This window comes from Anomalospiza imberbis, chromosome 9 (assembly GCF_031753505.1).
Source record: "Anomalospiza imberbis isolate Cuckoo-Finch-1a 21T00152 chromosome 9, ASM3175350v1, whole genome shotgun sequence".
NCBI classification, from domain to species: domain Eukaryota; kingdom Metazoa; phylum Chordata; class Aves; order Passeriformes; family Viduidae; genus Anomalospiza; species Anomalospiza imberbis.
Genome location: NC_089689.1, coordinates 1,666,257 through 1,680,727, shown reverse-complemented (window position 1 = coordinate 1,680,727; position 14,471 = coordinate 1,666,257). Strand labels below are relative to the sequence as shown.

General features: G+C 50.1%; 1 protein-coding gene across 1 annotated transcript in view; it reads left to right on the top strand.

The window, feature by feature from the left end:
• Positions 1 to 5,758: 5,758 nt before the first annotated feature.
• The window catches only part of SUCO (SUN domain containing ossification factor), a 38,642-nt gene continuing 29,929 nt past the window's right edge, over positions 5,759 to 14,471 (top strand). The window contains exon 1 of the mRNA XM_068199298.1: positions 5,759 to 5,908. Within this exon, the coding sequence (XP_068055399.1) occupies positions 5,844 to 5,908 (65 nt within the window). The 5' untranslated portion in view covers positions 5,759 to 5,843. The remainder of the gene's footprint in view (positions 5,909 to 14,471) is intronic.

The following is a 14,471-nucleotide window of genomic DNA, read 5'->3' as shown; positions in this document are numbered from 1 at the left end:
TGCCCCTGGGACCTGAGCTGGAAGCTGGAAGGTGAAAAGTGAGATTTGGGAACAAGGAGCGTTTTACGGTCCACATGGGTGTCTCCAAGACCCGGCACAGCAGGGCTGGGGCTCCAAAACAAAGCTTTGCCAAGAGGTTTCTCACTCTGTTCCCCCTTGTTTAGCCCTACATGTGTAGCGTAGGGATGGGATGTGAACTGCTGACCCAGCTCTTCCACAGCTGGTGGAAAGGCATCAAGAGCTGCAGGTGGCAAAACAGTGAAAACCCAACTGCCCAGAGGGTAAAAGCAGTGTCCCCCCAAGGGATGGAGCCCCACAGCAGCTCCCCAGCACCAACTCTGCCTGCCCTGAGCCTCCTACACAGCCACTTCCCTCCCCTTGCAGCTCTGGGACACAGAGGGAGAAGTGTGAAGGGCCCAGAGTTTCTAACAAGGTTTGTAGTGTCTGCCATGGAGATATTTTTGTTCTGTAAATGGGGAGGGGGATATTGGATGAAACCGTGTATGCAAACACTGTTGGTTTTTCTAGGAAATGTAGCTGGGAAAAAACTTGCTGTGCACAGGTCAAAAAGAGGTTGCAACTCCCTGTTTCAGCCTGGTATGCTGCGAGAGGATCCTGCTCTATGCTCACCTTTCCCACTTGCCTAGTAAAGAAGAAGCTTTTGTTCAAACACAGCATGGCCTCAGTGTGGAAACACAGTGATTTCCCAGGAGACACTCACACCAGGAGCCCTTCCTGCCCTCTTCCCTGGAGCTCCAAGCAAGAGCCCAGGTGCTTGGGAAGAGCAGTGATGGGCTGAGGAGTGTTTCACACCTGCAGTGCTTCTCCCTGCAACACCAGCTGGTCCTGCCCCAAAACACGGGGAGGGGGTGCCTGGTACGCCTGTTCCCCCGGAGCATGAGTCCCTGAGGAGTGACACTCCTGCTGCCAAGCCACCCCCCTACCCCTCTGCCTACTTTTAAATAACTGGCAGGGAGGGGATGGAGCCAGGTGGGAATTTAGTTTATTTTTACAGTCGGCAGAAAGGGGAAGGGAGGGGGTTGAGCCTGTGTGTGCCTGGTCAGCCCTTTGGGTGCCTCATCCCCAGCACTCGGATCCAGCAGAGGTGCTGGTGCTCCTGTGTGGGCTGTGCCACCCTCCCATGTTCCTGGCACTGCTGCCCAGGGCTCTGTCCACCCTCCAGCCCGAGGGTGTGTGGGGGGTGGGTCTCAGGTTTGGGTTTGTGCTGAGAAAGCCACGGATGCCCTGCCCTGCTGGACCAGGCGCCTGTGACATCCCCCACTGTGGCCTTGATTTGCACAGGGCCACAGAGGAAACCGGCCCGGGGCTGCACCAGGTGCTTTCCCAGCCCTTCCTCTCACCCCAGGGGCAGAGGGAGAAGAGGGAAGGGGAAGCTTCAGCCCACACTGTCCTCCCAGAAATGAAGGCTAAAAAAAGCTTCACAGTTTCATTGTGAAGTTTTGCCGTTTCTCGGTTTCTGCAGTGAAATTTGATTTTTCTTTTCCCAGGGGGGCTCGGACAGCAGGTGTTGGGAAGCACCAGGGGCACCAAGGCACCCAGCATGGTTCACCCCACTGCAAGCCCCCAGGCCCACACCACATTTCCATCTTGAGAGCAAGAATTAATTTGGATTCTCTGTGTCCCAGCTGTCAGCAGCCTTTGGACTTTCCCCGTTCCATCAGCCCCATCAGATGGCAAGAGAAGCTCCCCAGTGGCTGACCACGTTTGTCTTCTCCAGCACCAGGGCTCTGCACTGGTGTCACAGCCAGGTGCTGCTGAAGCTGTGCTGGAACACCTGCCACCCAGGCTAGGATAAGGTGGATCCCTTCCCCCAGAAGCCGTTTTCCATCCATTCCCAAGCACTGGCTGTAGGAAAGAATGTTTGCAGTCATGCTCTGTGGTTCAGCAACAGGACCAGGAGATGCTGCAGCTCTACCCTGCCTGGGCATCCCCACTGGAGCAATCATTTTATCTCCTATTTCTAGGCAAAGTTAAAATTTAGCCAGATGAAATGAGAAACCAGAATACAAAGGTTTTCAAAAGTGACATTCCCACCTCAATTCATTTTCTTCATCTTACACGAAGTTTTGACTTCCAGGTTTTGAGCTAAAAGCCCACTAAGTCCCCACTCAAGAGGGGACTCAGAGCCAAGTGGAGGATACCTGGACCTGGCTGTGCCCTGCACGAGCTGCCCAAGGGGCTCTCAGGTGCTGCTGGCTCCATGCTGCTTTTGGAGCCGTGGCACCGTGCCACCTGTGCCAGAATTCAGGGCTCTTTCAGGCAGGGCTGGGGCTGCTGGCTGCAGATCTGAGCAGTGGCTCTCCTGCACCAGGTCAGGCGGCCCCAGCCGGGTGTCACCGTGTCCCTGCGTGCCAAGGCTGCCCGGCGCCAGCCCACGTTCATTAACTCTAACCACGATAATTAACCCTAAGCAGGCTCCGTGCACAGAGCGCTCAGGCGACCCCGCCTGCGGGAGTGGATCAGGCAGGAATGTGCCGCTGGATCAGGCGGTCACTGTGACCAAGGGACTCTCTCGGCATCTCCCGGGATTTAAAGGGGTGTGGGAGTGGGAATCAGAGCCCGTGCAGGGGGATGTGGGACCACAGAGGCACAGCCCATGTGTCACAGGCAGTTTGCTGAGTGATGAAAGGGCAATTACCTGCTCAGCTGGAGGTGCAGTTGCTCCTGTTTGATTTTCCAAGGAAAATGATTCCAACCTTTATTTTTTTGCACAGCTTTCCTTTCGGTGCGGATCGCCCGAAATATAAAAGAAATTGAGGTTTTTTTACAAGTTTTGTGCTGGTTTGCTGGATTCTCTCCTGCAAGTGGTTAACGGTTCATCTGAAGTCAGAGGAAGGTCTCTGAAGCAATCTTGCAATTTACAGCTTTTCCTTTACCAAGTAAGAAACAGTCAGGAAATTAAACAGGAAATTGTGTCTGGAAGGAACAAAAGTTGCGTTGTCAGAACCTGCTTATGAAAGATTTAGTTTATTTTAACCAGTAAGGAGCCAAGATCAATAGTCAGAAGAGGAAGGACTTTGTGTGAATTAAATCACATGTGGGGAAAAAAAAAAAAGAAAAAAGGCAACACTTGGGAAAACAAGAAGCCTTTGTGAAGAACAGATAGGGATGAATGGAGAGAAGGTTTTGCCACTGCAGCAAACAAGTGCTGCAAAGTGCTGAAAGGCAGAGGCCCAGGGTGTACCCCAGGATCAGCTGTCTCTCCAGAAATCACTCCTAAAATGCCCAGATCTCTGGGGGATACTCTACAGCCAGCCTGTTGGAATGCTGGGGTGCAATGGACGAGCACTGCCCCATCACCCTGCAGGTAAAGCAGCACCACCTCCTTCTTCCTGCTGCTTCAAAGGTGTCCCTTGGGCGGCCTCCTGCAGCTTTCCCTACCCAGGGTGCCAAGCACCACAGCCCAGGTTTTATTCCTGGTCAGCAGAGTGATGTTCCCTGCCCAGGGGATGCAGGGTGAGCTCAAATTCAGCCCCTGGACTTCACGGGAACTTCACTGGGGTTTTCCATGAGAAATTTGGCCAAGAGCAAGGAAAAAAAAAAAAAAAAGAAAAAGAAAAACCCTGCTACAAACATGCAGCACTTTTTGAGAATTCCATACAAATATTTGCTCTCTGGTAACCCCATGTGCCACTTGGTTGTGGGTTAATTAGGGGCTCTAGTCAAGAGATTGGGTAATCTGTCATTTTTTGACTCTTAAATTGCTCATCAGTGTTTGGGAAACAAGCTTAGCAAGCACTGGCGTGTGGGTATGGCAGAGACGGGGACATCAAAACCCTGCCTGGCTGATCCAGGCTCTTCTCGGGGTGCTCGTACCCGGTGGGGACTGACTCAAAGGGGCTTTTCCTCCAGGGTCCCAGCAGTGTAAAGCTTCCCCTGAAATGACGCGTCCTCTGTGAGAGCTCTTTGGCCGTGTTTGGTCTAAGCTGTGCTCACTCCTAACGGGATCACAGCGTGTGGGAGCCGTGCCAGGAGGGAGCAGCCCCATGGGCTGAGCCAGTGTGGCTTCAGAGCCTTCTGCAGTGGTCGAGGAGGCTGCAGGAATTCCTGTCCCTGGAATGGAGACAGGCTCAGCCATACCCCGTGGCAGCACTGAGGCCAAGAGCTCTGGCTGGCAGTACTCAGCAATGGGTTAATGAATGTTTACCAGCTCTTCCAGCAGCCACATCAGCAGGTGTTTGAATTTCCAGTGCTTCATGGATGGATGCTCTGGTCCGGGCCATGCCCAACAGGTACTTTGTGGCCAAGGCTGTGCTGTTGGGATGGGCAAATGCCCCCGAGGCACCCCCAGCCTGGCGGGGAGAGGCGCTCCCGGACCCGGTTCAACAGAGCGGGTGGGACCTGCGCTGCTCCCGCGCCTCGGGAGCTTCAGAAGGGCAGGGAGTACCAGGCGTTAAGGAAGGCACGAAATTACAGCGTGAAAAATCCGGGAAAGAACAGACGCACGGACTTTCCAGAGGTCTGCACGGCTGGCTGGCTCCAGGCACGCCATCGCAGGGCTCTGTAAGGGCCGGGCCACGAGGCTGGAGCTGCTCCGGGGACAACAGCGGCTGTGACCTGCTGCAGCTGGGATGGCCGCGATCCACACCCTCCCCGCGGGCTGAGCCGTCCTTCCTCGTCCAGAGTCCCGCCACGTGCGCGCTTCCAGCGGGCAATCTCCGCCTCGCCCAGCCGCAGCCCGCGGCTCCCTGCGCCGGGCCGAGCTGCTCGCCCTCGCGTCTCTCACCGGGACCCCGATCCTGCCGGCGTTTTCGGCAGCAGTGAGCCGCAAGGAGGGTTTTCCTGCCTCGCTGTGGAGACCAGCGCTGCAGAGGGGCACGTTTGGGCCGCGTTACCCACAGAACGCGTTTTGTTAACAACCGGCGTGTTCTTCTGCCGGGCCAGCGCCGGGGAGGCTCCCCGCTTCTGTCCCACATGCTAGCTGGCCTGTACTCCCTGAGCGTTCCCCAGGAGCGCTCCCTGCTCGGCCCCCGCTCCCTCGATGGATACAAATGTTCGCAGACACATCCCGGGCGCGCCCACGAGCCCGGGGTGAAGCCGGGCCCCGCTGCCCCTCACGGACCCCTCAGGGCGACGGAAAATGGCGGCCGGAGACCCGCGCTTCGGCCCTAGCCAGCCCGGAACTACAACTCCCGGCAGCCTCCGCGCGGCCTCCCCCCCTCCCCGCGGGCCTCAGCGCTCGGCAGCCTGCAGACAAGCCTGATCAAAATAAAAAAGAAATAATTAAGAGATGTCACGCGGGCGCGCCGCTGCTCGAAATGCCCCTAGAAACGGAAGCGGCGGCGCTCCTCAGGCGCCTGGCGGCCGGTGGCTTGGCCGCCAGCCGTCGTTCATCCCTATGGCGATTTCCCTTTAACGGCTTGTTTGCCGCAGACGCCTGACGGAGCGGGGTCCTTGGAGGGGCAGGGAGAGGCGAGCCCGCTGCCCAATCGGCGGGGCGGGGAGGCGGGGCCAGGCGGCGGGGCGCTGAGCCCATTGGCCGGCGGCGCGGAGCGGGTGACGCGCATCCTTCCAGCTCAGCGCGTGAGGCGGTGCGAGGGGCGGGGCGGGGGCCCGGCCCGGCGGGCACTAACGGCCGCGCGCGCGGGGAGGGGCCGTGCGCAGCGCCGGCCGATCCGCCGCCCCTCAGCGCCTCCCGTTCCCCCTCAGCGCGTCCCGCCGCCCCTCAGCGCCCCTCAGCGCGTCCCGCCGCCCCTCAGCGCCTCCCGCCGCCCCTCAGCGCCCCTCAGCGCGTCCCGCCGCCCCTCAGCGCCCCCCGCCGCCGCCGCCCGCAGGAGGATGCGCCGCCTCGCCCCGGCCGCGCCAGCCAGACGGGGGAGACGATGAGGGAGCCGCCCCGCCGGCCCCTGGCGCTGGGCTCCTGCCTCCTGCTCTGCGCCCTGCTCTGGTGAGTGCCGGCCGCTCGGCCCCGCCGCCGCCGGGCACCCCGGGCCGCGCCCGCTGCCGCGGTGGGGAGCGCTCGCCGGGCGGGCTGCGGAGAGCCGGGGTCGGGAGGTGGGGCAGTGGCAGGATCGCTAGGGCTGCAAGGGAGCTGGGGAGATGATCCGGTCCGGCCCCCGGCACCCTGGGGCAGCTGACACCGGAGCGCGCCCGGGTGCGTTTTGAGTGCTTCCAGCGGGAGAAACCCCACGGCCTCCCTGGGCAGCCTGGGAAGGGAAGGCGCTTCCTCCTGCGCTGCCCGGGATGTGTTCTCGTGCGGTGACACCCTGGGGAAGGTGGCGGCTCTCGGGAGGGCGATTCCCGCTGCCAGGAGCGGCAGTAGTCACCCGGCGGTGTCAGGTGAGGGCTGACCCCACGTTCCGAGGTTTAAAGCGTGTTGTGTCTCCGTGCTTTCACCGGAGGCATCCTTGCATTTCCAGTTTCGGGCTGAGCTCTTGCACTGTCCTCTGGAAGACCACGGTGCCTTATTCTTGAAACCCTTTCTCTGAGTCTGTCAGGAGTAGTGTTAAGTTAAACCAAATGAACCCTATTATTTTTGCATTGATTATGCCTTTAACAGTGTTTTTTATAGTGGTTACCTGAACTGTACTTTGTTCCAGCATCCCCTGTTTACTTTCTTTCAAACTTCCTTTAAGAGATGACATTTACCAGAATATAAATATTAATATAATGTATTTCTGTATGGTAAGTTCCAACCTTCTTAAACTTTGGCCCTCTTTGAACTTGGTGAGTCAGTGTTTGAGAGCTGATAGCCAGCTTGACCAGCAAACTGCAAATATTGCAAATGGAACAGCCACACTCTGCTGTATTACCACAGCTCGGTTCCTGTAGATTGTTCAGATAGTCTGCTTGAAAAAAGAAATCATCCTGAGGTTCTGGCCTGTCTCACAGCTGGGTGAAGAGTGGGAACCACAGGCACCTCTATTTTACACAATCAGTTGCAAATCTGCTGCTGATACTTGTGTTTGGACGGTCCTGAAGCAGCTTTGGTTCCTGTCATCACATTTTGGTGTTTGGAGACAAACACACATCTAAAAAGTGCTTGAAAACTCGGTTGCTGTGTCTACACTTAGCAAAATTTAAAACAAAAAAACCCTCTTGGCCACCTGGGTTTGATCAGGTGAACTGTGAGCCTCATGAACTGTCTCCAGACAGCTTTGCTTTGCTTTTGCTCCTCGGACAGTGAAGTTCTGGCAGCAGGTTTTAGTTGTATAGCTAAGATTCCTATTAAGAAAGCAGTTTTTGTTTCTTGTTTAGAGTGCCCTGAGGGCTGACAATTGGGCTGTTCCTGCCTCCAGGTAATTTGTTAGTGGAAGGGTTTTTAGCTTAATGATCAATAGGTGGTCAGGTTGATTTTTCTGTGCTGTATTCTTAGTCTGCTGTTTCACCAGGACTTGATTTCGTGAAAAAGTTCAGGCTTTTTTCAGGATAATTCCATATTAATGAAGGAATGTCAAGTTCAGCTGTCTTGTTGGAGTAATGTATTTGTTCTTTAAATCTCTGACAACTTCTGTGTTCTTCTTTGGTGTGGTTAGGAGGCAAATGGAGCTGCTCTTTTTGTTACCCTACAAAAGGGATTGCTCTTTCAGGCTGTGTCTTAACTGATCTCAGAGCTTGAATTGGAGTGCCCCAATGCAAAACTCTAAAAAAGAGTTTAAAAAAGCAGCCTGCTCACTGGCTGCTATTGGTTAGGAGCCAGTGGATTAATTTAAATGTTGAGGGATGCAACTCCAGTTTCCTAGTCTGCTGTACAAACATGAATTCACATTAGAGAGTTTGAAACCCTGGCTGCAGGATGGCATTGGGACCTGCATTAATTTCAGTAGTCATGTCAGAGTTGTAATTAGGAAGTCTTGAAGTCTGTTGGTTCACGCACAGTTGGTGCACTATAGAAGCTGATAAGTTGTTATTTATTTAACTTTTTACTGTAAAGAAAATCAGCGCCTTTGTTCACTTCAGCAGTTAAGAAATTTCAAATAGCACGTGGAAGGATTTGTGTTATAGATGTTGGCTTTTTAAATTTAGTTGTTTTGAGATGTAATTTTCAAAGGACTTTGTGCTAGTAGGAGAGAAATTTTTCCTTATAGGTGTAACTGGTGGTCAGCAGACGATCAAATGGAGCCCCAAAAGTCAGGGAAAAACCCACAAGACAAAACAACTACTCCAAGAACACTGGAGGCTGTTTGGACTTCTTGCTCCATTCGTTTTTGTTTTTTTTTTTAACCTGGGCTTTGTTTTCTTTCTGAGTAGCTATTGCTTCTTTCCTTGAAACTAAGCTTAAAATAGGAATCTTCAAAATCTCTCATGATGCATTTTCAAGCTCACCTAAGAAAGTTGGTTCAGTGGGGAAGTACTGATTAGTAAAGATCAGATGGGGGAAAAATAATTGATTTGACATTTGAACTGGAAGATGTCATCCTGGGCTTTGAAAACACGGCAGTGTTTTAGGAGATGCACAAAAAAGCAGAAGAGTGAGTAGGGGTTTGTTAGCCAGTGCCTTTTCAGTGAAGGGGATGTGATGCTCTTTGGGTCAGTTATCAGTACTTGGGGCTCTCTGAAGCTGGGCCAGCCACAGCTCCGACAGCCCTGAGCCAACAGGATTGTTCCAAGTTTCAAAAGAGCAGGATGGCTTTGGGGAAATACTTCTGCTGGAGGTATGGCTCAGGAATGTAGTGCTGCAAAAATAATAGGCATCTGTGTGTGCAGTTTGGGGCTTCCACTGTGCGTGACAAATGACTGCTCTTGTCCTGAATTCAGAGGCCTCCTTAATGCTCCAGTTAATCCCTTTGTGTGTGTGATCATAGTATAAAAAATACATTTAAAACTTGCAGTGCTTTGTAGTTTGCCTCTATCCAGAGCTGAGTAAGTGGAGTAGGTTTAGAAGCTTGTAGGGTACCAGGACTATCTGCAGTGAGACCAGCTGTGATGGCTGTTGGAAGAGTGACCTGTGTAAATTATTCTGACATCAGCTTTTGCCTGCCATAAGCTGCACTTAAGAAGTGTTAACTGGGAGTTTTATAAAGATATTGTGCATCCAGTAATTTGTCTTTCTATCCCAGAAAGTTCATTGCTGTATCCTGACCTACTTAGCTTTTATTAACTCTGCTACTTAGCTTTACAGCTGTGAGTAAAAGGAGGATGGGGGTCAGTGCATGTACACTTCAGGATCCTTCAGTTTTTACTCAGTGAGTATCTTGCATCAGGAAATGCCTTGTGTCAAAGTGATTTAGCAGCAAGATGTGCTGGTTTTGATGGCAAACCCCTGGCCTAGGAGCTCTGACTGAAATCCGCCTTGAGAGTGTACCCTGGAAATTGTAAAGGTCGGATTGGGTCAGTGGCACAGCCAGGAATGAAGCCTGGGTTACCAAGTGCAGTGGAAAGGGATACTGGTTTTTAGTCACACCTATTAATGTGTGGATTCATGTGGATTTTAATGAGAGAAGATATTTCCAGTTTGGGGTTGCATTTCCTGTCTGGTGTGGAAGGTGTGCTTGTTGAAAGGAGGCTGTGAGGAGCTCTGAAAGCCCCAGTGCTGGACTGGCACTGTGGTAGCACCACCGGCTCCATTGTGTGCTGCTGCTGCACAGGTGAGAGCTGTGAAACCTACACTAGGGATCACACGGTGGAGCTTTTGCTGATTGAACGTTTATTTGTCTCATTATTGACTTGTGGCTTAAGCCTAGAGCCTCTGCTAATTGCACAAAGGTGTGACTGGTAGAGCTGGGGAGTGAGAGGTTTGTGTTCCAGTGTGCTCATTAATGTGCCTCTTACCACTGAAATCCTTTTTTTTTTTTTTTTTTCCATGGCTGCCCTCATGGTCTGGATAGGACTACAAGAGTAACTGGCCTGTAGTGGGGCTCAGAAGTTTTTCTGCTGATTCTCCTCTTGAGTTCTTAAATCTCTTCAGAAGGCTGATACTATAGTAAACATTGTGCATGTGCATTTTATAGCAGGAAGAAATGCAATTATTTGAGCACTGGTATAATCAGAACTGTTGTTCTAGGCATCTGATTTCAGAATGGAAAGTATGTTCCTAGGTGTGGAGTATCCTGTTTGGAAGGGTCTTTGCTCTGTGGTTAAGGCTGGGAGGAAAGCTGCACTGGAACTCTTGGACTCCTAGAAATGAAAATCGAATCTGCCCAGCTTACAGCCTGCTCACGCTGAACGTGGTACGTGCAAGCAGTGGCCCTGGTGTCTTATGTGAAACAAGTGCTTGGCTCAATCAATTATTGAATATTTTACCTTCTAAACTGATTTGAAAATCGGTGAGCTGCTTTCATGCAGTATCTTCTAAAAGACATGTCCTAGAAACTTCAAGTTAGTTTGTTTGTTATGCAAATGGTGTACTGAAGTGGCCTCTACCCCATCACAGGGTGTCTGTGTTGGTGTAGACCTTGCCTGTTGCAGTGAAATGTGCCTCCCTTGAGGACTTAATTTGAACTCTTTCTGAAATGTCTTTCTCTAGTGCTATTAGTTGTTTTTCACTTTGATGTTCTTACAGGGAGTCTTATACTGAGTCGTTTTTTTCTTGTTTTTAGTTTGCATTACTGATCCAGCTTTTGGGAAGTTCTGTGCCTCTTTCAAGGGGAGGACATGCAGTGTGTTTTAAAGTTCCCTCTGGAGGTGCTGCAGCCTGGAGAGGATGTGCATGGAAAGTTTTAGCCAAGAGCAGGTTAACCTAGAACTGTAAATCTGAAAACTTTCTTAATTCTTGCTGGAAATACTGAGCTGGTATAACAGACAGACTCATCCCACAGCTTGGGTGAGTGAAAATATTGATGTGAATGACAGACTGGATTGGAATATTAGTAAAAGGTTCCAACAGTTCAAAAATCAGCTCAGGTGCACAAAGGAATGGCAATGACTTGGTTTGGCTAGGTTTTGAAATGGCAATCAGGATAATGCTGAAGTCTCTTACAGATAAGAAGCCTATTCAAAATACATCATACATGTCTGGGAGTCAGGTGATAGCAGCTGTACAGTGATCTAGGCTGAAATTGCTGCACTGAACATTGCTACACTTCCAGGAACATCCCCCTCCTGGCACTCTGCTGAGCTGTGTTGCACTGAGGGTGGGTTTTTAGCATGACTTGGGGCAGAGCAGCTGCTGCTTCTGACACTGCTGTTGCTGTACCTGTGTGGACAAACTTACGAATTTAAGCAGTGAGGGAGGTCTTGAAAAGTGTGTAAGTCAGATATTTCTACAGACTCTGGAAGCCTTAAAGTTTACTCACAGTGCATGGCTATTCTGTTCTCCTGTGGTCTTTGTGGTTCCTATCAGGTTTCATCGTGTGTTTTTTTGGTTGTTTTTTGGTTGTTTGTTTTCTGAAATGGGTGCTCTTCCCCAAACTCTTGCATCAGAGAAAATAACTAGTTTGAGAATGCAGGGAGCTTCTGATACACTGCAATCTTCCTTCAGTATTGCAGAAGTCTGTTTCCAAGGAACACCAGGAACTGCCTGTGCCTTTGGCTGCTTCCGGAGGGGGTTGTGACTTCTGCCCTGCTTTAAGTGCCTGAAATAGGGCACCTGGACACTCCTTTTGAGAAAGAGGTTTGTGTTTGTTTCAGTGTTACACTGGAACCTGCATTTAATGTAGGTTGTTGTCTGTTATGGTCACAGAGTCCTGTGAAGGTGCTGTTATCTCCATGACCTTTTCCAGGAGAGAATGGGAGTTACCCTGGGAGCACTGCAAGCAAGGAATGAAGTTGGTTTCTGTTGTTTAACTTGGGTCAACAGTGGACAGTCAAGAGCAAATATTGTGTTCCCCTGTGTCTTCTTGAGTTGGATAGCTGAGCATTCCTTGGATCAGAGCTGACTCTCTTCCCCCCCTCAGGACTTACTGGAATGTCTCCACAATCTCCAGAGCAGAGCAGAGGGTGCAGATCCCTGTGTGCCTGAAGGGGGGATGCAGTAAATCAGTTCAATCTGATAAAGTATCTGGTGCTCCTGGAACCTCCTTTTGCAAGCTTTGCATGTTAATGGTATTTAAAATGCTGAAAGCCCTATTTTGAACCAAAGGTTGGAATCACATTGTATGCAGCTCTGAAATTCAGTATGGTCAGAAGTATCTTTGTGTTTGCCTCCTCTGAATAAGCGAAATAACTGTTTGGAGAGCACATTCTTTGCAAAGTGTGGGCAAGCTATTAAAAACTTAATTGCAAAATACCACAGATTGGTAAAGAATTTGCAAAAAAAGCTCCAATTTCAGCTTTTTTGGGCTTGGGTTTTTTTTAGTGGTAGGAAATGAGGTGATGCCAGTGATGCTTAGTCTAGATCTGTAATTTTAGTTTTCAGCTTTTTCCTCCCTTAAAGGTTCCATCATAACTTTCAAAATTATCTTAGTAACACATGCTGCTCTTCTGTGGTAATAAATGGCTTCTAAATGAAGGTTTTTTTTTTTCGGGTTTTCTTTTATTGAAGAAGATTAATAGTTGTTCTTTGCATTTATCAAGATGCATTTCCACTTCACGTGCAGAAATGAGTGTTGTGTCTGGCGAGGTTGTGCTGCAGCAGTTCACTGTCTTGCAAGTGGCTTTCCTCCTGTGGCTGGTTGAAATAATGTCCCGGTCTTCATTTTCCATGACATTTATTTTCTCCTGCAGGCTCTTTTAAATACAAGTCCCCTGGCTGAACTGTTGGGAGAAAAAGACTGATTCTCTGAAGCTGCTGGGGAGAGAGGAGGGTTCCCTGCCCTTGCTGTTTTTCCTGTGTTGCCAGTGGCTGCGAGGCAGTTTGCTGCTGACTGGAGAGTTTGGTTGTGGATCTGCTGAGCTCCTCATTCCTGCAGAGCCTTTTTTCTCTTTGTCAATTAGCTGGTGAAAGCAGTCAGAGACCTGTAGGACTTGTTCACAGCAAAAGGTGTTTTGCTGCTTTCCTTGCCCTTTCACAGCTTTCACCTTTTCAAGCTCGTTAATCTCAAGTCAGTCTCTAATGAAGAAGGTGCCTTTTCCCCACTCAGGCCTGCTCTGCTGGCCCAAACCCCTCCTCTTGCACAGGCCTATCTGAAGGGATCTGTGAATGTTTTGAGTAGGGAATTGTCACCTGGCAGGGACAGTGACATCTTCATTCTCCCTCTCAGCTGTTGGGCACGGGTACATCTGCAGGTGTTGGTAACACAGCCCTCTGGGATCTGTCAGTGGTTACCCTCCCTGGGGGGAAGGGCTTGGGGTCAGCGCGCTGGTGATAAATTCCTTTTCGTTTCCCCTTGCTTCACATTCCTCTGTCTTGCAGGTGCCAAATGTAAACTCTTCTGAACTGCTTCACTCTCCTGTGTCCAGAAATAGGTCTTGTTTTGGGAGAATTTATGAAATTAATCATTTTGAGGACAGATGTGTTTGAACTGAACCCGTGTGTCAGTGTTGTATGAAGTCTTTGGAAAGTCTAAGCTGTTTCTCTCTGATCAAATTGTGGAAAAACTCCTCTTACCTTCATATTTTGGATTTTTTTTTTAGCTGTAAGTTGTATGATTATTTTATCTTACCAGTTGTTTGTTTTCTACTTGAGTTTTATGCCTGTCAGAACAGTTATCTGTAGCTTTGCTATCTCTGATAGTTTCTGCAGCCTTCTTCACAGTTACTTGAAGTGTTTCAGCCAGATCAGAAGTGAATGGTCTTTCACATGAAACCTACACTGCCATCTCAAAACCACCTGCACTTTTGAATTTCAGCGTTCCTTTTCAAAAGCAGAAGGTTCATCAGCAGACCATGGCCAATTTGTGTAGCAGCGAGTGTAGTGAACCATCCAGATAGGGGTGAGCAGCATTTCTGCTTCAATGGGCAACCACAGTATGAGCCTGCCCTGAGAAAAGTAAAGATTCCCCCACCCACCCCTGCTGCTTTGTCTGAGCTTGTAGCCTTTGCTTTTGGGTTGGTGCACATTAAGCTGGAAAGTTCATGGTGTTATTAGAGAAAATAGCTTTTAAACTGCATTAATGATAGGACAAAGAGTCATGCTCAAGTTCCTTTGTTCTTGATGAGATTTAATAGCAGGTGGTGTTTTGAGTCATGCTTACAAAAATGGAACTATTGAAAACTCCAGTATCTATGTAAGTCAGCAGCTGTGGGTTATGTGTTTGGAACAATCTCTTCATTTGAAGATCTACCTCGTACCTGAGACAGTGTCTCTGGGGACTGATCTCATTTGGGCATTAGGTCTGCTTGGTTCTGAGTCAGCATTCAAATCCCACTCGTGGGTCACAAGGCAGGGAAAGATAGATTAGTATGTGCAGAAACTGCTGTACTTCCCCTGGGTGTACACTGCAAGTCAGTTGAATTCGAGGGGAATTCTGCTCTCTGTAAATTAATGCTCGGTTTCTCATCTTTGTTGGGTTTTTTTTTAATGGTTAACAGAGGTGCTGTACCATTGGGCAATTTATTTTTATTGTCAGCTCTATCAGCTAAAGAAACCTGTTGAATTAATATGCAAAATGTTAGAAGTCAGACAAAAAAAAACTACTGCTGGTGGTCTTGATAAGGTTATTAACTTCTCCCAGACTGGCTGGTCTCACATG